Genomic DNA, 21,680 nt, shown 5'->3' on the forward strand with positions numbered 1-21,680 from the left:
AGTGAGGAAGGGAGAGAGAGAGAGAAACATCGACGTGAAGGGACACATCGAGTGGCTGCCACCCACACAACCAACCAGGGCCAGGGACAAACTGCAACCGAAGTACGTGCCCTTAGCGGGAACCGAACCCGGGTCTCTCTGGACCGCAGGCCGACACTCTAACCGCTGAGCCAAACTGGCCAGGGCTCATCTGAGGACATTTTTTCAATATTTTGTTCAGATAGAGTGGGAGGGAGGAAGAGAGAGAGAAACATGGAAGTTGCATAGGAGGCTCAACAAAGGCACTGTATCAGGAGAGACATCACAGTGACCCTCGGGACAACAGAGAACTCCCAAGAACTGTCCTGAGAGGCTACAGTCCACCTAGTCACCAGTGAGATGGGTCTGCTCTAAGACAAACCAAGAGGTCCCCTGCATGGTGAAGAAGCTCAAGGTAATTCCAAGATTTCAATCAAGACTGAGAAAGAGCCCTGGCAGGTGTGACTCAGGGCTCCGAGTCACATCGACGTGAAAGGGACACATCGAGTTGTTGCCACCCGCACAACCCAACCAGGGCCGGGGACAAACTGCAACCGAGGTACATGTCCTTAGTGGGAACCAAACCTGGGTGTCTCTGGACCACAGGTCGACGCTCTAACCGCTGAGCCAAACTGGCCAGGGCTGGTAACAATTTTTATACATTACTATATAAAACAATTACTTGTAACTATAGTTATGTCATGTGTGGTCTTTTTAAAAAAAATATGTTTTTATTGATTTTGTTAGAGAGGAAGGGAGAGAGAGATAGAAACATCATGTGAGAAAGAAACACTGATTGGATGCCTCCTGCACACCCCCTACTGGGGATCGAGTCTGCAACCCGGCATGTGCCCTGACCAGGAATTGAACCCGGACCTCTCAGTCCATGGGAGGATGCTCAATCCACTGAACCACACTGGCCTTTTGATAGCTAGCACTATCAAAGAGAGAGAGAGAAAGATCTATTGGTTGCCTCCTGTATGTGCCCTGACTGGGAATTGAACCTACGACCTCTTGGTGCATGGGCTGATGCTCAACCAACTGAACCACACCAGCCAGGGCAAAAACTATATTATTATATTTTTAATGGCTTTTCCAGCAAGCAACTGAAACCCTCCCACCCCACCAAGTTAGATTACGTTTATTACCCTGTACCCTTGAACTGAACAGTCTGCAATTTTCAGTGGAAGGATGAAGGTCTAGAGTTCACACAGCTTTTCAGAATTAGGTATAAAACCTCTTGACTTCCTCTCAGAGACTCTCTCCATGGGGCAGGCTGCTGATCTACAATTTCTAATTTTTTGGGGGGTGTAATGCGAACCATTCTCTATTCAGGCAAGACCTGGAGGATAATAAAATGTTGTCTAAAGTTTTTAAAAGACTGTTGTCTGTGTTTTGTAGCATCTCTTTTCCTTTTACTAAAAAAATTTAGCTTGTGCCTTCTGTGGTGGTGATGACAAGTATCATTACTGTGAGGTACACGTCGTCGTTACCGTTCTTGTTGCTTTCTTTCTCTCTTTTTTTTTTTAAGATACTAAAAAATTGATTTTTAGAGAAAGAGAAAGGGAAAGGGAGAAAGAGGAACATCCATGTGAGAGAGAAACATCTATCTGCTGCCTCTTGCATGCCCCCTACCAGGGCTGGATCCTGCAACCCAGGCATGTGCCCCGACTGGGAATCCAACCAGCAACCTTTCGGTGTATTGGACAATGCTCAACCAACTGAGTCACACCTGCCAGGGCTCTTTCTCAGTCTTGATTGAAATCTTGGAATTACCTTGAGCTTCTTCACCATGCAGGGGACCTCTTGGTTTGTCCATGTCTTAGAGCAGACCCATCTCACTGGTGACTAGGTGGACTGTAGCCTCTCAGGACAGTTCTTGGGAGTTCTCTGTTGTCCCGAGGGTCACTGTGATGTCTCTCCTGATACAGTGCTTTTGTTGAGTCTCCCATGCAACTCTGAGTGAGGTCAGAGAAAGCAGCAGAATTTCCTCTCAGGGGTTCCAGATCCTTTGTCCAACGTGGCCCAGTGTAATATCTCTTATACCACAGACCAATACTTGGGACTTGCACAGTCTTCAGTGCTGTTTCGGTCCCGGGCTCCCTGTGCTTTTGAGCAGCAGCAGCAGCCACAGTGGCAGAGCTCTTCCTGGTGTACATTCACTTTATTTTGTGAGCGAGTGATGGCTCAGAATTAAATGATGAGGGGACTGTGTTCCTTCCTTTTTATTTCTATGATCAGAATTTGCTTGAGCAGTATTGTTTTGTTCCTGTTAGATATGTGTGACTGGAATAGCCTTTCTTACTGATGAAAAGTTTGAGAATTTTGATTCTTGTATACTTTGTAACTCTAGCTCTTGCTTTAAAAAATTTTTTTTTATAACAGCTTTATTAAGATATAATTCACATACCATTCAATTTACCAATTTAATATGTACAGTTCATTAGTTTTTAGGATATTCATTCACACTATTGAACAGTTTTATCCTCCCAAAAGGAAATGCCATATTTATTAGTATCTATTCTCCATTTCTATCCAATCTTCCCAGCTCCTGGCAAGCACTAATCCACTTGATGTTTATGGATTTGCCTATTCTGGACATTTTCTACAAATGGAGTCATGCCTTAAAGGGTCTTTTGTGACTGGTTTCTCTTAGCATAATGGCTGCAAGGTTTCCCTATGTCTTCCTCTTGGTTAAGACTGGCCCAAGTCTTCAGACGTGTGCTGCAGGTGCAGTCCCCGAAGGTAGATGCATTTGCTGTCTGTATTCTTAGCTATCTATTGCTGTAGAACAAATGACCCCCAAACTGAGCAATTTAAAACAACATCTCTCATCTCACAGTGTCTATGGTCAGGAGTCTGAGCACCCTTACCTGGATCTTCTAGCTCTGGTCTCTCACGTGGCTGCAGTCATCTCTAGGCTTGATTGGGAAGGATCCAACACCTAGCTCACTCACATGGCTGTTGGCAGGATTCGGTTCTTCCCAGGCCTCACTCAGTTCCTTATGAGTGTTGGCCAGAGCTCATCCTAGATTTCTTTCCCCGTGGGCTTCTCCACAGAATATCTCACCACGTGTCAGCTGGCTGCATGGGACGGAGCAAGCAAATGGGCGAGAGAGAGTGCCAGCAAGATGGAAGACACAGTGTCTCATCACTTAACCACAGCAGTGACATTCGCCATTTGATAGGAGCTCATTGCCAGATCCACTGCACACTCAAGGGGACAAGATTACAGGGGACGAGGTTTCAGAGGGCGTGAATACCAAGGTCAGGGATTTGGGGGGCCATTATTAGCTGGTGTCAGAGAAGTGGATTGTTGATATCCTTGGTTTCAGAGTTACTGTGGAGAAAACGCATCTGAAGTGCCCTTAGGAATATGGTAAAATCCCCTGCTGTACATGTGTTAATAATTTGTCAGTTGTTCACCTGTGAGACCTTCCTACTGAATTGGTAGATCCCGCCCCCCACCAGATGGCATGGTGGCATTCAGTTTCATTTCCCTCATTGTTTTTAATGTGTTTTACTATTATTATTATTATTATTATTATTATTATTATTTGGCAAACAGATTCCTCTTTGTTCCTCCACCCCCCACCTCACACAGGCCTGTGGTCTCGAATATTCACTGGCAGTACTGTTCTTTCTCTCCTTTTGTTGTCTGGTTGTTTTCATGGAACCCTGCTGTGTCTGTTTAGTTCTATACGTCTTATTTCTGAAAAGCGCCCTCTTTTAGATTCTTATATCATTGTAATTCTTCTCTACTTTCTTGACATTTTTAGTACTGAAATAGTTTAAGCGGAGTCTGGTGTTCCAGTACGAGAACAGGCTGACAAGGTGAAATTGTGTCCTTTGCTCCTGATAGAATCTCAAAGAAAAAGCCCATAAAATATTTCAGGCATATACAAAGTACAGAGAATAATAGAACAAAACACCCACCTACCCTCAACCCACTGACACTTCATTATTGCCTCAAATTTTTAAAGAACTTATTTATTGGTAATTTATGTATCCAATCAAAATATTGTATTGATGAACACGTTGATTATTTGAACATATCCACTATTATAAATACTGCTACAATGAATGTTTTTTTTGTGTGTGTGTGTTCGCCATTGTGAGTTTTCTACCATAAATATTTTGAAAATAAACTGCTGGCTGATTGATAAGTAAAAACAATAAATGATAAACATTGCTATAATATATTGACAAATATTGCAGCCATTTTTAACAACACGCAGAAATAAGGAAGAATGCTTTTTGTCACAGTCATTTAGTGGAAAATGTTGATTTCTGCTGCCTTCCATTTTTGGATTAAAGGCTAATGTGGCTTTTTTTTCAAAACAGATATTTATATGACCATAAGAAAAACTGGTGGAGTACTGGAATTAGTACCAAAAACTGCTTTTCTATGATAATTTAAGAAAATATTTATTACATACTTTTCTCATTTTTCTTTGTGATATTATTAAATTTTTTTTTCTTTATTGATTGTAGAGAGAGGAAGGGAGAGGGAGAGGGAGATAGAAACATTGATGAGAGAGAACATCGATTGGCTGCCTCCTGCATGCCCCCACTGGGGATTTGGCCCAAAACCTGGGCAAGTGCCCTGACCAGGAATTGAACTGGCGAACTCTTGGTACATGGGTCGACACTCAACCATTGAGCCACACTAGCTGGGGTCTTTGTGATATTATTTATTGGTATATAGGGGTAACTGTCAAACCCATGTATGTTCTTTGTGTCATACTAATCTTTAAGAAAGAATATTTTTTTAAGCTTTTATTATGGAAAATTTGAACACATACAAAAGTAGAGAAAATGCTGTGAACCTGCCTGTATGCATCACCCCACTTTCACAAACTTGGCTTTCTTTTGGCAAGATTTTCAACTATGATGCTAACATTAGTTTTATATTTAGAATGTATCATATGCAGGGTAACACACGGTATTAACAACACTCATTTGGAGAATTATTTCAGTTTTTCTGTGAGGTCAGTGGCAATGATTTAAAGCACTAACTATTAGATTTAAAAGTTATTCTTTCATACAGTTTTGCTAATGTATGGATGGATTGTTTAGGCTAATGGTCTATGTGGCCATTCTTCTCTCTGACAGGGAGATTGTCCATACACTTTGTAAAAGTGTGACATAAGCCATTCAAAATGCTTTGACATAAGGAAACTGTTCCAAATGTTTAGAAGACTCCACTTTAAAATTTTTGTTGTTAATCCTCACCCAAGGATATTTTTCCATTGATTTTTAGATAGAGTGGAAGGGAAGGGGAGAGAGAGAGAGAGAGAGAGAGAGAGAGAGAGAGAGAGAGAGGAAGAGAAACATTGATGTGAGAGAGACACATCGATTGGTTGCCTCCTGCTTGGCCCTGGGGCTGGGGATCAAACCTGTAACCCAGCTACGTGCCCTTGTTTGGGAACTGAACCTGTGACCCTTCTGTCTGCAGGCTGACACTCTAACTGCTGAGCCAGACTAGCCAGGGCAAAGGACTCCACTTTTAAAATGAAGTACAGGGACCAGCTAGTAGTGTGCCCTGGTGCTGCAACGTTTACGGGACTGTAGATTCAGAGACTATGTAATTAATTCACTGTTTGGCTGTACCTGATGACTTTGTATATGCTTGGGTTCCAGATAGCGGTGGCCATGGGCTCCTGTACGGCAGGAGGTGCTTACTTGCCTGCAATGGCTGATGAAAACATCATTGTCCAAAAGCAGGGCACCATTTTCTTGGGAGGACCCCCCTTGGTAAGAACATAGTTTCGATTGATTGATTGATTGATTGATTGATTGATTGATTTCAAATACACATAGTATAATAATTTCCAATTTTACCATTTAAAAAAAATGTTTTTATTGATTTTTTTACAGAGAGAGGAAGGGAGAGAGAGAGAGAAACATTGATGTGAGAGAGAAACATTGATTGGCTGCCTCCTGCACGCCCCCTACTAGGGATCAAGCCTGCAACCTGGACATGTGCCCTTACCAAGAATCGAACTGGGACCTCTCAGTTCATGGGACAATACTCAATCTACTGAGCCACACCAGCCGGGCCATTTCTACCATTTTTAAATATATGATTCTGTGGCATTAAGTATATTCACAATGTTGTGCAACCATCACCACCATCTATCTCCAGAACTTTCTCATCTTTTCTCTTCCAGGTATCTCTTCTTCTAATGGCCCATGAGCCCATACATGTATCAGTACATACATGACCCCCAAGGGTGGGCAGCCTGCATATCAGGAAGTGCCTGGTACCCTTAGCTCAGACCCCCACCGAGTTATCTGCTGGAGAACATGATTCAGCACTGCCAGCCAGGGTTGTGAGGGTGCTGCTGTGCCCTACCCCGAGACACCATGGGGTGCATGCCTGACCCTGACCCCATGCCATGTCAGGCCCTCACTTGGGCAGATGTCACAGTCAGTAGGAAGGGAGCAGGGAGGAGAAGGTAGGAGAGGGCTGAGGGCCCAGGCACCAGTTAGCAGGAAAGCAGGGAACCAAGAACCCATCCCAGAGAGGTAGTGGGAGGCAGATGGGCCAAAAGCTGAGGCTGGAAACCCTAACGCACACACTCATTGTCCTTTCAGACTTTACTTACAGAACACAAATTCAAAGATACGTTAGAATTTTAGTAGGATGACCACCAAGCTTTAAACTTCAAACATAGGGAGGGCCCTTCTGAGAGTGGGACCCTGTGCAAACTCACTGATCACCTGCCTGTGATGCAGCCCCGAGGACTGAGCTGTATCATCCTGGCTCTTCTCCCCTCTCCTTGTTTAGCTCCATTCCATTGATTTTCAGTAATGCAGTCGTCACTCCGCCACGCTCATGTCACATGACCCTAGACTTCAAAGTGATAGAGTGTAGGTGAACAACAAGATGTCCCATTATATAAGTGAAATCCAAGAATATTAAATAGGTAAAAAAGAATGTCACATCATAAAACCATAATCTGTATACAGTGGGGTATTATTTGGCTATAAAAAGGAATGAAGTTCTGACACATGCTACAACATGGGTGAATCTTGAAAACATCATGCCAGACACGACAGGACTGATATTGTATAGTTCCACTTCTGTGCAATATTTGGGGTGGTCAAAGGCATAGAGACACAGTAGATTAGCAGTTGCCAGGGACCGGGAGCTGAATGGGGAGCGACTGCTAATGGGTACGGGGTTTCTTTGGGAGTGATGAAGTTCTGTAGTTAGGTGGTGATAATGGTTGCACACGTTTGTAAATACATTGAAAAAGCACTGAATTGTATACTTGAAATGGTGAACTTCATGGAATGTGAATTATATCTTAAAATTAAGTTTATTCAAAAGTCTGTCAAAGAATCATCTTTGCTTTTGGAATATTAACACAAATTTATTAAAAAGAGTATGTTAAGAGCATATGCTTTGTTGTAAAATCAGTAAATTTTCCAAATGACTGTCTTAATTTCTTTTTTTTTTAAATCCTCACACGAGGGTATTTTTCCATTTATCATCAGATAGTGTGGGAGGGAAGGATAGAGAGAGAGAGACATCGATGTTGCCTCCCGCACGACTCGACCAGGGCCAGGGATGAACTGCAACTGAGGTATGTGCCTCTAACTGGAATCGAACCCATGACTCATTGGTTCGCTGGCCGATGCTCTAACCGCTGAGCCAAACTGGCCAGGGTGATTGTCTTAATTTTTAATAACTAATTGAGAATCAGGTCAGCCTGAAGAGATGCCATTTCATATTAAAAAAGCCTGTGCTGTTTATCATTCTTTAACATTTCTCATTTATGTGATCACAGTCATTGTTTAATGAGAGGAAAATTCACTCCAAATTTACCTTTGTATAGTAAAGGGTCCATACTTTCATGAGTAGTTCTTGTTATTTTTCATTAGAAAATGAGTAACGATGTGACTAAAATTTGAAAACATCTTTTTGGGAGTATAGCAGCATACTATTAGAATAATGCTAACTGTTTCCGAGAGAAGATTTTGCCTAAAGGTCAGCAGTTAGCAGTGGATTCAGATTGAACTTGGCAGCTGGGGAAGTCTGCAGTCTGCCCAGCACTGGCCTCGTTCAGGAGTCTGCCATCGGAATACTTGTTTACTGTAGGAAAAGAATCAGCAGCATCCTCATCTGCTTGAGAATTCTAAATACGACACTTGTTTTACTGAAAATTGAGAAAAAGCATTGTAGGTTTCACACATAATGTGGGGATGAGTTGCTAGTTCTCAGTAGCTTAAAATGGTTGAAAAAAAAAATGCCCAGTTTTCGAAAGAGTTTTCTGTTCTCCTGTCTTTGGTTTATCTTCCAAACTTCTAATTTAGAAGAGTGAGCTATTTTCATTTTCTTTTTGATTTTTATCATCTTTGCACTTAACATAGTACCAAACATGGTTTGGGTGCTCATTAAATATTAACCAGTGACAAATCCTTAATTTTAGTCAGATCTCTGAAAATAACTATAGTAAATTGGTTGTTTATTCCTTTTTATAACTTTAAGTATCCAGACACCTCTTATAATTAGTTATTGTCTGGACCAAATGCTATTTTACACTGAATTTCTTTCAGAAGAGAACCAAAAATTAGTTCTGGAGGTGGAATAATTGGAGGTAAAAATTTTAATAGTCTCTCCCAGTGGAATATTTTTTTATTTAAGACAGAGCTTTTGATGTAGTGAATAATAAGCATGTCTATGCTGTATTTTACATTAATATTTATTATTCTAATGAAAGTTTTTTCTATTTCAAGAAAAAGACACAAATCAATTCAAAGAAGTAGGAACCAATAAGCAATTCCTAAGGAATTAGGTTGGCATTTAGCACTAAAGATTTTTCTTGTTTAGAATTTCTTAGGCTATAATTAAGTCATTCTTAATTTATTACTTGAGGTTTCTTTCTTTTTGGTCATATTCTGCTGAATCTTAGATGTGAGTAATCTTAGATATTTTTGCCTGTCTTAAAGAGTTTCTAACAGTCACGAGAGTTTTTTAGCATGTTAATATATTTCTTGAGTGTTCAAAGATGAAGAAATAAATCACAGTTCCTCCCATCAAGGTACTCAGAGTATAGAGGAGACAATGGAGACACATGCAAATTACTGAAATACAGTCTGGCAAGTGCCATGTTGGAGGTGTAAGTGAAATACTCTTGGACCATGGATAAGCAAGCATTGCTGTATTATTACAATGCAGTGTAATAATTCATTCAATAATTTCATTAATAGTGAAAAGGCCTGGGTGGGTCAGGGAAAGCCACACAGAGCAGGTGGGCCTTGAAGGGTAAGCAGAGATGCACCAAGAGGGTGAGAGGGAGAAGGGAGCCCTGGCAGTGGGCTCAGGCACAAGGGCTTTAACGTGCATGTGGTGGCAGCCTAGCGGGGGACAAAGCAGGCTTGCAGGCCAGAAATACCTGCCTTCAAATCAAGCTCTGTCACTTACTCAGAGGCTGTGGTCAAGTTCCTTAATGACTCTGGGTTCAGATTTTTTATTTGAATACTGGAGATAATATAATCTAGGTTTGCTAGGCGAGTGGAATGAAAAACAAAATGATCTTTAGCTCCATGGAAGAAAAAGGGGTAGGTATAGTCAGGTTAGGAGCTGTGCATGTTAGGAAAACACTGGGGTGTGTCGGATGGGCAGGGCTCACCGCTGACTTTTCTCCTTGTTGTAGGTGAAAGCAGCAACTGGAGAAGAGGTGTCAGCTGAGGATCTTGGAGGCGCAGATGTTCACTGCAGGTGAAACAAGCGGTTGTTTCCTTTCAGGATTGTTGCTTGTTTGTTTAAAAAAGTTTGAAGGATTTTTCCAAGTCTTTTTTTATTTTTTTTTATTTTTTATTTATTTATTTTTTTATCCTCACCCGAGGACATTTTTCCATTTTTTTGTTCAGGTAGAGTGGGAGGGAGAGAGAGGAAGAGAGAGAGAGAGAAACATCGATGTGAAAGGAACACACCGAGTGGCTGCCACTCGCACAACCGACCAGGGTCGGGGACAAACTGCAACCGAGGTACATGCCCTTAGCGGGAACCGAACCCGGGTCTCTCAGGACCGCAGGCCAATGCTCTAACTGCTGAGCCAAACCGGCCAAGGCGGATTTTTCCAAGTCTTAAATTTGCCACAGTTTATTTGCTCTGGATCTGAAGTTTTAGGGTTCAGTTCTTTGAACTATGGAGTTGCATTTCTAAGCTAGAGCATCAGCTTTTTCTTTATAGAAAGGCTGGAGAGCCTGGCCGGTGTTGCTCAGTGCGTTGAGCATCATCCCATGGACCAGTCCCATTTCGATTTCCCGGTCAGAGCACATGCCTGGGTTGCGGGCTCGATCCCCAGTAGGGGGCGTGCAGGAGGCAGCCGATGGATGTTTGTTTCTCACATCGATGTTTCTGTCTCTCTCTCCCTTCCTCTCTCTTTAAAAACTCAATAAAAACATATTAAAATATTTAAAAATAAGTAATTAGGAAACCATAGAAAAGCTTTAGGCAGAATGTGCTATTACCAAATATTTTATTTTAAAAAATCCCTCTGTCTGCTAAATGGAGAATGCTTGGACTGTTGGCAAGAGTCTGTGGGGGACCAATTGGGTGTTTGTATTAATAGCACAGGTGAAGATGCTGGTGGCTGAGGTGATTATGGTGGTAGTGAAGGTAGGGCGAATGAACAGAGTTGAGCTCTATTTTATTTTATTTTTTTCATTTTAAATATGTTTTTATTGATTTTTTTTCTCTTTTTCTTAGAGAGAGAGGAAGGGAGAGAGAGATAGAAACATCAATGTGAGAGAGAAACATCGATTGGCTGCCTCCTGCACACCCCTACTGGGGATCGAGCCCCAACCCAGGCATATGCCCCGACCGGGAATTGAACTGGGGCCTCTCAGTCCATGGGATGTCGCTCAATCCATGGAGCCACACCAGCCGGGCAAGTTGAGGTCTATTTTAGAGGTGGAATTGAGAGGCTTGTTGATGGATTTCATGTAAGGTGTACAGGAAGGTGAGGGGACAAAAATGGGGACATGAAATGGCTATTTCCTGAGATTGGGAAGGCAGGAGAAAGCAGATTCGAGGATGAGGCAGGGGCATCAAGCTTTCCTTTGGATCTGATAAGTTAGAGGTGCTTGAGACACCCAAGTAGAGATGCTGAAGGAGAAGTTAACTGTAAGAGCCAGGAGCTAGAACATGCTAGAGATCTTTATTTGGGAGTCCTCAGCACAGAGGTGGAATTTGAAACCATGGGAAGAGATAAGCTCACCTCGGGGTGATAGATAAAGAGAAGGGTCCAGGATACCCTAAAGAACCCAGACCTAAATGGCAAGTATCTAATCATAAGGTTCAGTGTCTTGGCAGGTGTGGTAAATCTCCCTTTGATCTGCCAAACCACAGACAAACCCAGAGAGGCAGCTAGGTATAAGTATTTCTACTTTCCTGTCAAAGAACACCACCATGCCTATTGAAGGGTTGATTTAGGAGCCTACTTTTGCCTCGGGTTTTCATTCATTTTTTTCTCATTGAACACTTATTGTGGATAGATTGATTGTACTAAGTGTTACGAGGAATACAGAAGAATTTTAGGCCTAGTCCCTGCCCTTGGGATTTATAATTAGTCAGCTATCAGAAATAAATGAATGGATTAACAAACAATTGCAAAATGTGCTAGCATGCTTCCCATTTCACAAGTAGAGGCCAAAGGAGGAATGATTAAGGGAATGACTGGAGTGGAGGAAGGCAGGAAAAAGACTAGAGGGAGAGCTTGAGGTTCTGCTCGAGTTTGAACAGAACACTTGTTCATTTAAGGTGAGCACAGCTGTGTGAGTGGAGCTGCAGCGTGACTGTTATCTGGCCATTTACTGACCATTACAGGTAGACAGTGGCTGTTTCAGCTGCGGAGAAAGGCTGCAGGTGGAATAGGGTGAGTGAATATAGGACAGAGTGGGCTGCCATTGTTTGTAGGTTCTTGACCAGGGGAAGGCAATGAAGATAGTATTTGAGGATTAGTAATTAAAAAAATTTTTTAACTGCTTAAAAATGTAATCCAGTGCCCATGAAAGCTGTTGAATGTAGGTTCTAGAGTGTATCTTTTATTTGCCTCACTTTTTACCATTATGACTAGACAAACGACAATCTCCCTGAGCCTTACTTCCTCACATGTAAAGGAAGGTAAGAATAGTTCCTACCTCGGAGCACAGCGTCTGGTGCACACGAAGCACTCTATTACCATTAGCTGTTATTCTTAATAACTGTTTAAAATCACGGGGCAGTGATTAGATGGTGCTGGATCTTTTGGGGAACAGTGACATAAAATTTACTAGTCACAAATTGCTTTGGGTTCTCTCTGTCTAATTAAAGAGTTATCAAATGTATTTATAAAGATTCTCCCTGTCTTTATAAATACATATTTATGCATCTCTGATTAGTCATCCTGAAGAATTAATTTGACACAAAGACTTACCAAATATAATGCCTAGTCAAAGCTTTCCCTTTCCTGCTGTTTTGGTAAATGCTAGGCAGATGTTAAAAGAAAGCATTTTATTATAAATATTTACTGATTTGGAAGCAATTCCTTCTGTTTCTGTTTGCTTTCTGAATTACTGCAGTGTAGCCAGAAGTCAGCAATTGTAGCTGGTATGAAGCATTTAAAAGACATGGTCAGTTGTAAATTATCATATTAAATTGAAGAAGCAAAAGGGTCTGCCATTGCAAAGGCATCGGAGGGCCTTGGGGAGGGTTAAATACAGTCTCTGCTCTTATGTAGAGACACTCAATCCAGAGGTGGAGAGTGGTACAAAACCACGGCGAGAGCCCAGTTCTAAGCAATGTCTCCCAAGGATAATGAACCAAAATTCTATTTTTTTCAGATACATCATTATGCCTGACTTTACAGTTTTGTTTATACTTTATAAGAAAGTAACAGTACGTTTACATCTGAAATAACAAGCCATCGAAGCAGAACAGAACCAATAACCAGAGCAAGCCCATGCTTCACTGACACTGAACTTGAAATTGAACAGGAACTTCCATGGCCCTTATCACAGAATCATTTTATCAATACCCACGTTTAGCCATGATCCGAGGGGACAGTGTGTTCGAACCTTTGTATATCTGTTACCCTATGGTAGCTTGCTCTTAGGTGTAACTTTTTAGGGAGGGGGCTTGTAGTCTTTCAGAAGTGAGAGACTGTAGTTGGCATCTTCCCAGGAGCTCAGTTAGGTACAAACACTTTGTTGTTACCAAGAGCGTCACAAAAGTGTGCCATCTGTGGTTGAACTCTATCACAAAGAATTTTGGTTGAGGTGTGTGTGATGACCATTAAATGGAAGTCCTTATCATCAGGGCCCCGTGGTCCAGCTGAAGGAGGTTGAGACTGAGGTGTAGAAGGCATGGATTTTTCCACAGCTGCTGGTGGTTCCAGGGCAAGGTTCTTATACTTGCCTCAGTTCTTTCTGTTTGTGAAACAAGGACAGTACCAAGGACATTGTGATGTTTGCCAAGGGCATTATGAAGATCAAATTAAATGACATTTATTAAAGTGGTTTGGAAGTGAAGACGATGCCATCCTTAGATGAGAGAAGGTATTTGGGGTTTGAGGTATTTAAGTATTTCCCTTTTCTCTGATCTGATTATTTTTGTGTGCTTTACTCTGTAGAAAGTCTGGAGTCACTGACCACTTTGCTATGGATGATTATCATGCCCTTCACATAGCTAGGAAGATTGTGAGGAATCTCAATTATGAGAAAAAATTGGATGTGAGTTGGATGTTTTTATATCTTTTATTTTCCTGAAAAGCATTTTGTCTTATGTCATCTTGAAATAAGATTTCAAAAATGGTTAGTAGGTTTTTCTATTTTGTGCAGGTTGCCATTGAGCCTTCTGAAGATCCTTTATTTCCTGCTGATGAATTGTATGGAATAGTTGGTGCTAACTTAAAGAGGAACTTTGATGTCCGCGAGGTATGTGAAGTGGAGCTGTGAGCTGTAAACCTTGCTCTGTCTCCTTACACGTGTGTCCATTTTCAGAGCCGGAGCCGTTTAGAATGCTCATGCCTAGGAGCTGTTTTGGATCTCAGTAAGGAGTGACAGACACATAAGGCAAAGATCTTTCCATGGTGTAGGATTCATTGGTACACAGTAAATATGAAAAGGGGGGGCAAAAAACTTCTTAATTATTGGAGAGTTTTCATTGCACAGTGGTTTGTTCATAAGTAGCACTCCATGGTGTGGGCATTAGGAACGAGGTAGGACAACTTCATCTTTTCAGTGTTCTTATTTCAGGGAATGGACGAAATGGCAGTAAGTTTTTGAAAGAAGGAACATACTCTTTTATATCAATATTACATTAGCAAAGATTAGACTTTTGATTATAGGTGAAGCTGTTGGTATGGTTACGGGTTGTTGACATGGCCTTGTACAGTCCAGAGTGACAATTTTTGGTGTTTGCATTATAGCACGGTGTCTTTTATTTTGTTCAGTATCCATATTTGGCAGAATAATTTTTCAGCTAGAAAATTATTGTGATACTAGATTCTCTGCCTTAGTATTTTGTTACTTTTTCCCTTGACTATAAAACTATTATTGTATTAATTGTGGAAAGTGTAGAAAATATAGGAAAACATAAAATTTATTGTAATTCCACTGTCTAGAGAAAGCAGCTAATATTTTGGTATTTTGGCTTAATGTGTATGCATACATTTTTATGGAGTTAAGATAATATAAACATACATATATGTTTTAAAATTCTATTTTTTCAGTTTAAATGATAAGCATTTCACAATTATTTAAAGGTTCTTCATGAAACATTTTCTATGACTAGATCCTAATTCCTTATATATTCGTACCTGGCAACATGATAGACACTCAGTAAATTTTTTTTTTGAAAGAATTGATGAATGTAATATCCCACTGATGGATGGATAAATATATAATTATTTATTTAGGGAAGACCCTATTATTGTTAGAGGGTCTTAAATCCTGGATTTTTTTGAGCTCCCCTTTAGCAAGGTGACTTAGTTAGTTAACTTTTAGAATTAGTATTTTAGTTTGACTTTTCAGTTGATTACAGGCACAGAAAAAAATGGTACTTAAAACCTGATGTGCTTGAAAAATGAGTTGTTCCAGATGGCCAAATTTTCTAGATGATTAAAAATTTACCCCTTTAAGAATAACCACTTTTTTTCATGTGTTCAATAGTATTGATGGAGGACTTGTTCTGTGAAGGTGTTTCAGGTGCAGTAGCACAGAAGTGAACCGAGCAGATGCACATCCATGCTTTCGTGGGAGCTCCACTCCATTTTAATGGAGATTATTTCATAAAGATAGACTTTCGCCTTCTTTTTTTTTTTATCTTCACCCGAGGATATTTTTCCATTTTTTGTACAGATAGAGTGGGAGGGAGAGAGAGGAAGGGAGAGAGAGAGAGAAACATCGACGTGAAGGGACACATCGAGTGGCTGCCACCCGCACGACCAACCAGGGCTGGGGACAAACTGCAACCAAAGTACATGCCCTTAGCGGGAACTGAACCCGGGTCTCTCCGGACCGCAGGCCGACGCTCTAACCGCTGAGCCAAACTGTCCAGGGCAACTTTCGCCTTCTTAAATAGTGTCCTAGACGTCCATCTTTTGCTAACTCATGTTCATCATTGTGATGATAACTTATTATATTTTCTGTAATAGCAAAGTAGTCTTTCTAGTGAGTGGAGCTGTGGGATAGCACTGGACTAGGAATCAGAAAACCCACATTCTGATCCTTGTTTTTCTAGTCAGTGGCACTGGGATGGATAGTCAGCACTGATTTCTGCATCTAGACACAGGAATAATAGTACTACATAATATGTCTGCTTTCTAAAGTTTGAGTCTTTGTGAAGATGAGTTACCATATTTTATGTGTCTGGGTGGTGTTCATTGTAAAACAAATAGAAGGGGGTTTCACATTAAGTGACCCTAGGCTGTTGTGCCCATGGAGTAGCTTTATCTTCCTGTGGAAGAATGGTAGTTATTAGGCGTTGATTGTTTTTAAAAGGTACAATTTTGGAGGTATATCCACTTAGAACAGAGAACTTGTAGTTCCATTGTATAATCGGACCTCTCCGGAAAATGACTAAACAATAATTCAAAGTAAGCTTTATTTTTTGGAAAGATGTTAGGAAGCATTTGCTTATTTTCCAGCTTTTGCATCCTGCAAAAGAAGGCTTAACCTTGATGTAAATAGGAAAAAGGAAGTTCAAACTAGGTAGAAAAATGATGTGTATCATCTAAGATAGTTTCTGAAGAAATTTGGAGTATGCTTCATGTTTGCAACTCTTTGAAATAGTCCTGATGTATAATGATGAGCCCCAAGGATGAACTATTTAGTAATTTCTACTCCTTTTAGATTAATTATATATGTGTGTATATGGGATGATCCTTCAAGCATGTCAGATTCAGGATCAATGAGCCTTTATTGAAGATTGGGGGAGGAAGAAACTTTCCTCTACCCACCAGGGTTCTTTCGGCTGGTCTAATAATTAAATCTACACAAGGCAGATTAGATTAACAACAGAAAACAGCCAGATTTAATTACATATGTATGTACAGGACCCCCACATACATGAGAGAGTCAGGGACAAAGTTAAATTGAGGTGTATCAGCATTCTGAGCTGAGGATGAGGGAAGGTGCCTTGAAGCTTCAGAAGAGAGGACGGTCATTTGCAGGACATTAAGAAGAGCACATGTTCAGTAATTAGAATTTTGCCCTGCCTTATAAGTAGGTCAGTGATAACTGTTGGTATGGGCAAGGCCCCTAATTTCAATTTTTTAAGAGAGACGTAAAAATTTCTCGTGAGCCTGTAGGCCTCGGTTGCCTTCAGCTCAAAATAATCCACATGCCAAAGTAGCACACTTTGGGGGGGGGGTGCACTGTTCTGAACCCCTTCAAAGGCTTAATAGTACCTTTTAATGACAGCCAGGAAGTGTGCTGGGGTTAGTACTTTTTAAGTATTACGTTTTTTAAAAAAACAGACGTGGAAACTGAGGCTTAGCGGATTTTAGGTAACCAGGCGGTGACTGATTTCTCAGTGGGAGAGCTGGGAGTCAGAGCTAGTTCTTCATCTCAGCGTTATTTTATTCGGTTACTTCACTACTAGGTCACCACATCTTCGCAATTTCTTCCCATCTTTGCAGAAGCGAGAACTGAGATTCGGGTTACCTGGCTTCCTCCAGGACACACAAACCATATGTGATACCTCAAGTTGGGGCCTAAGTCTCCCGACTCTCAGCTCTCTCCCTTGGTCTCTGGTCAGATCCCTGACGCTAAGCCAGGACCTCTGAACAACCACTGAAGCTTTGAGCCTGGCAGCCAGCTCACGGAGTCTCTCTGCCTTTCTGGTGTGCAACATGGTGCTGTTGCTTTTACAGTGACGTGTAGATCAGAGCCCAGAAAGACTCCACGCAGGTAAAGTGAAATTCTAGTGAGAAGATTTTCTATGTAGGGTGACATTTTGTGAAAGTGACAACTTCACTATGAATTTGTTTTCCTTATAAATAACTTTAATGCAACAATTCTTTTGTAATATAATTTCTCAGGGACATTGTTATTTTTTCTCATAGGTCATTGCTAGAATCGTGGATGGAAGCAGATTCAATGAGTTCAAAGCTTTATATGGAGACACCTTAGTTACAGGTATACAGATGAAGAATTGAATGTGAACATTTTCCGATGCTTGGAAAATAAGTGATGTCTTGTCTCAAGGCTTTGAAGCACTTGGCATGAACTTTGTTATTTAGAGAGTACAAATGAGTGAATCAGTATTTAAAGGGAACTGTTTTATAAAGATCATTTGAAGCAGAATGGCTTTATGGGTCGTGAGTTTAAAAAAAAATTTTTTTTTTCTTTATTGAAAAAAGAAAGGGAGGGAGAGGGAGAAAAAAGAAAGGAAGGGAAAGGGAGAAAGAGATAGAAACATCGCCCTGGCCAGTTTGGTTCAGTGGTTAGAGTGTTGGCCTGCGGTCCCGAGAGACCCGGGTTCGATTTCCGCTAAGGGCATGTACCTCGGTTGCAGTTTGTCCCCGGCCCTGGTCGGTCGTGCGGGTGGCAGCCACTCGATGTGTCCCTTTCACATCGATGTTTCTCTCTCTCTCTCTTCCTCTCTCTCCCTCCCACTCTATCTGAACAAAAAATGGAAAAATGTCCTCAGGAGGGGATTAAAAAAAAAATTAAAAAAAAAAAAAAAAAAGAGAGATAGAAACATCAGTTAGAGAAAACGTCGATTGGCCGCCTCCTACATGCCCCCATTGGGGACTGGGCCCACAGCCTGGGCCTGTGCCCTGACCAGGAATCGAACCAGCGACCTCTTGGTGCATGGCTCAATGCTCAGCCACTGAGCCACACCAGCCGGGCCATGGATCCTGAGTTTTAAATGATGATGTCTAGATGCTGTGGTATAGGCCCTTATCTATGATTTAGTGGTATTAGCTGTAAAAAAGTTTCTTATAGTAAAATTAGCAGAAGTATTAGTATTTTTTGTTTGTTTGTTTCTCTGGATAACTCATTATTTTGAAAATTTCAGCACTGTCTTTTTTTGAAAATGTGCTTCAATTTTTTTTTGAGACGGAGGGAGAGGGAGAGAGAGATAGAAACATCAGTGAGAGAAACACCTATCGGCTGCCTCCTGCATGCCCCCTCCTGGGGATTGAGCCTGCAACCTGGGCATGTGCCCTGACTAGAAATTGAACCGGTGACCTCTTGGTGCATGGGACGACACTCAACCAACTGAACCACACCAGCTGGGTTCAGTACTGGGTTTTTTTGGTTTTTTTTTTGCGATTTTTAAAATTTTTATTTATTTAGCATATAATTCAACTGGGAAGTTTTGTATGATGTTTGAACTTTCTACAAGGATGCAGACTGAGTTAAAACCTTCCAAAGGGCGTCTGTGTAGGTCTTATGTTGATTTATGGAAATTCTAGAACCAGAATACAGGACAGAGTACCAAATCTGAAAAAATAAGATGAGGATATTTATAAAGTTACTTCATTAATCTGAAGTGTTGAGTTTGTAGGCCTTTGGAGAAAAGTATTTGAAACATATATGTTAGACCTCTAATAATCTATCTTGGACAAATGGAAAAACAAGTGTGGGCATTTTATTTGGTCTTATAAAAGCTCAAAAATGTAGCAGTTAGTTTGAAGACAACATTTCAGAGTAGAAAAAACAACTAGCTGCAGAAATCCAAATTGCAAATATACATTGAGGCTTAAGGTTAAGTCACCACACCTTCTCCTGGTCTGATTTATGAGCAAGAGAAGGGTTCACACTGGGAGTGGAATTTATGTTTTTGTATTTAGGTATTTAAGTGATTAAGAGCTTTTGTTTGATATATAGACAGGATTTGTCACTTAATAGTTCAGGATGTCACCCTCATTGTGTGGCAGTTTAAAACAAGTCCAAATTGTTTCCGCTTCTTTCTCAAGATGGATGAGCTGCCCTCATCATCTGTTTTATGTGTTTGCCCTGTACTGGCTAAAAGACTGGAGGCACCTTTGTCCCCTACAATACTAGGGATACATCTGATTTCCTCCATCTCTTCTTGAGTGTACTGGAATTCAAACAAAGTTGGGGAAAGGGGAGGGGAGTGAGAAGGAGAGGAGAGGAATGAGAGGGTGAGAGGAAGATTAAGAGGGGCCATGAGAGGGTGGGGGCCATAGCCGAGAGGGGATGAAGAGGGAGAACAGGTTTTTCTAAGGATCAGATGTTCCTGGCAGCTCTTAAGGGTTTCCTCCTGCCTCTCCACTTGCCATATGCTGGCCCTAGTAGTTCCTTGGCTATTTTACTTTCCAGTTTGGCCCATAGGAGGCTGGTGAAGGCACTTCCTTCATGGGTGTCCCTATTATAGGGGGTATGTGCCCCACTCAGTAGGCCCTGTGCCTGGAGATCCCAGGCAGGACTAAGGATGGATTACAAGTCTAAATAGTGAAGAGGGCAGTATATCTTCAGGGGTAGCACCTTACTGCTGAGAGATGAGCGAGGTTCCCAGTCTTTCTGTGAGGGGGCAGAACTCAAGGTGGATTGCTAAGCCTTCAGGAAAGCTCACCCCCCTGCGCTGACTCCGTAAGTGGCAGTGCCCCTGGGAGTGTGCGTTAGGCTGGGCTTTTAGGCCTGAACGACCAAGAGAAATCTAGGTGACCATCAGATCCGTGTTTCACTTTTATCACATTAAATAAACATAATTAAAAATAAATCAAGACAATGTCAGAGTAAAGAACAAAAATACATTTTTAAAAAGTCAGTGTTCTGCTTATCAATAGATTGACAGTGTGTCTTATCCATTAGTTTTTTGAGCACCTGCTTTGTGTCGGGCATCACGCACTGGGTGTCTTCATGGCAGCCTGTCTGCTTGAGCTTGAGACAGAGCCGGGTTCTAGGGGCTCTGGTAGTGTGCTGTCTTTGACCCACTTCAACCAGTACAGCTTGTTTACTCTCAGGTTCCAGTGTTTGGCATCTATATACAGACATAAGAGGCTTGCTGAGAATTACTCTTGGGAAGGTCTCTCTAGTCAAGTTCTTCAGGTTCACAAAATAATTAACTTCTTGAAATTATCTAAAGTGTCTACCTCACAAAATAATGTTTCCCTCCTCTTTTTCTTCTTCCTATTGTGTGTGTGTGTGTGTGTGTGTGTGTGGTGGGTGTTTGGAGTGCTAGTAGAAGTGGTGGTGAGATATAAACAAAACTTATGGACAGGAGAAAGAAAAAGATGCAAATAGAGAAAACGAAAGTGGAGTGATTCATTTTTCTTCTAAGCTTACCTTGATTTCTTACTTTAAACTTGGTTACCACCAGGCTTGACAGTGTTCCTGTGTTGTTTTTTTTACAAAAATTTGCCTTTGCTGAGTGCATCACCTTTATTTCAAGAACCTGTCTTTACCACAGGCGTTTCAGGGGAGCTGGTCACTACCACAGGCATTTTCAGGAGAGCTGGTCACCTGAAACCGGCCCACAGCTTTGAACGTTGACCTTTAAAGGACTCTGGTTTTTTGAGTTGTTCTATTTCAAGAATGTCCTTCAGGTCTGGTACACAGTGAGCACTCAGATATATGTTACAATCTAACCAAACCAACCAGTCAGACAAGTGGACGACTTTACATGTGACACGTCCCTTTCAAGAAAGCAAAAACCCAGACTCCAGTACCTTAGGAAAAAAATGTGGTATGAGCTGTTTTGTACCACAGACAAAATCTCTACTTTGATTTGAAATTAAAGTATGTTAAATATATCTTTTACTTGTGAATTAAAAGCCCTCTGAAATACACAAATCTTTATTTCCATTTTCTTTTGAGGATTTGCTAGAATATTTGGATACCCAGTTGGCATCATTGGAAATAATGGAGTTCTCTTTTCTGAATCTGCAAAAAAGGCAAGTACTGTTAAACACGTTTCAAGATTTTCTGTTTTAAACATAATGAACTTTCAAGATCAAGTAATGCATGATAATTTATTGCATAAAAGCTTTAAAATATTTAACCACATGCCTTGACAAAAAGAACGTTGTGTGTATGAACATGTACGTGTGTGCTTGTTCGTGTTTGAAACAGTTTTTTTTTTTTATCCTCACCCAAGGACATTTTTCCATTTTTTGTACAGATAGAGTGGGAGGGAGAGAGAGAGAGAGAAACATCGACGTGAAAGGGATACATCGAGTGGTTGCCAC

The 21,680-nt window shown here is 41.1% G+C and overlaps 1 protein-coding gene across 1 annotated transcript in view; it reads left to right on the forward strand.

Moving 5' to 3' along the window:
- The window catches only part of MCCC2 (methylcrotonoyl-CoA carboxylase 2), a 62,470-nt gene that overhangs the window by 29,464 nt on the left and 11,326 nt on the right, over window positions 1–21,680 (forward strand). The window contains exons 7-12 of the mRNA XM_036280634.1: window positions 5,662–5,775; window positions 9,687–9,751; window positions 13,647–13,746; window positions 13,855–13,950; window positions 17,583–17,655; window positions 21,310–21,386. Coding sequence (XP_036136527.1) covers window positions 5,662–5,775; window positions 9,687–9,751; window positions 13,647–13,746; window positions 13,855–13,950; window positions 17,583–17,655; window positions 21,310–21,386 — 525 coding nt within the window. The remainder of the gene's footprint in view (window positions 1–5,661; window positions 5,776–9,686; window positions 9,752–13,646; window positions 13,747–13,854; window positions 13,951–17,582; window positions 17,656–21,309; window positions 21,387–21,680) is intronic.

Source organism: Molossus molossus, unplaced genomic scaffold (genome assembly GCF_014108415.1).
Source record: "Molossus molossus isolate mMolMol1 unplaced genomic scaffold, mMolMol1.p scaffold_m16_p_3, whole genome shotgun sequence".
Lineage (NCBI taxonomy): Eukaryota > Metazoa > Chordata > Mammalia > Chiroptera > Molossidae > Molossus > Molossus molossus.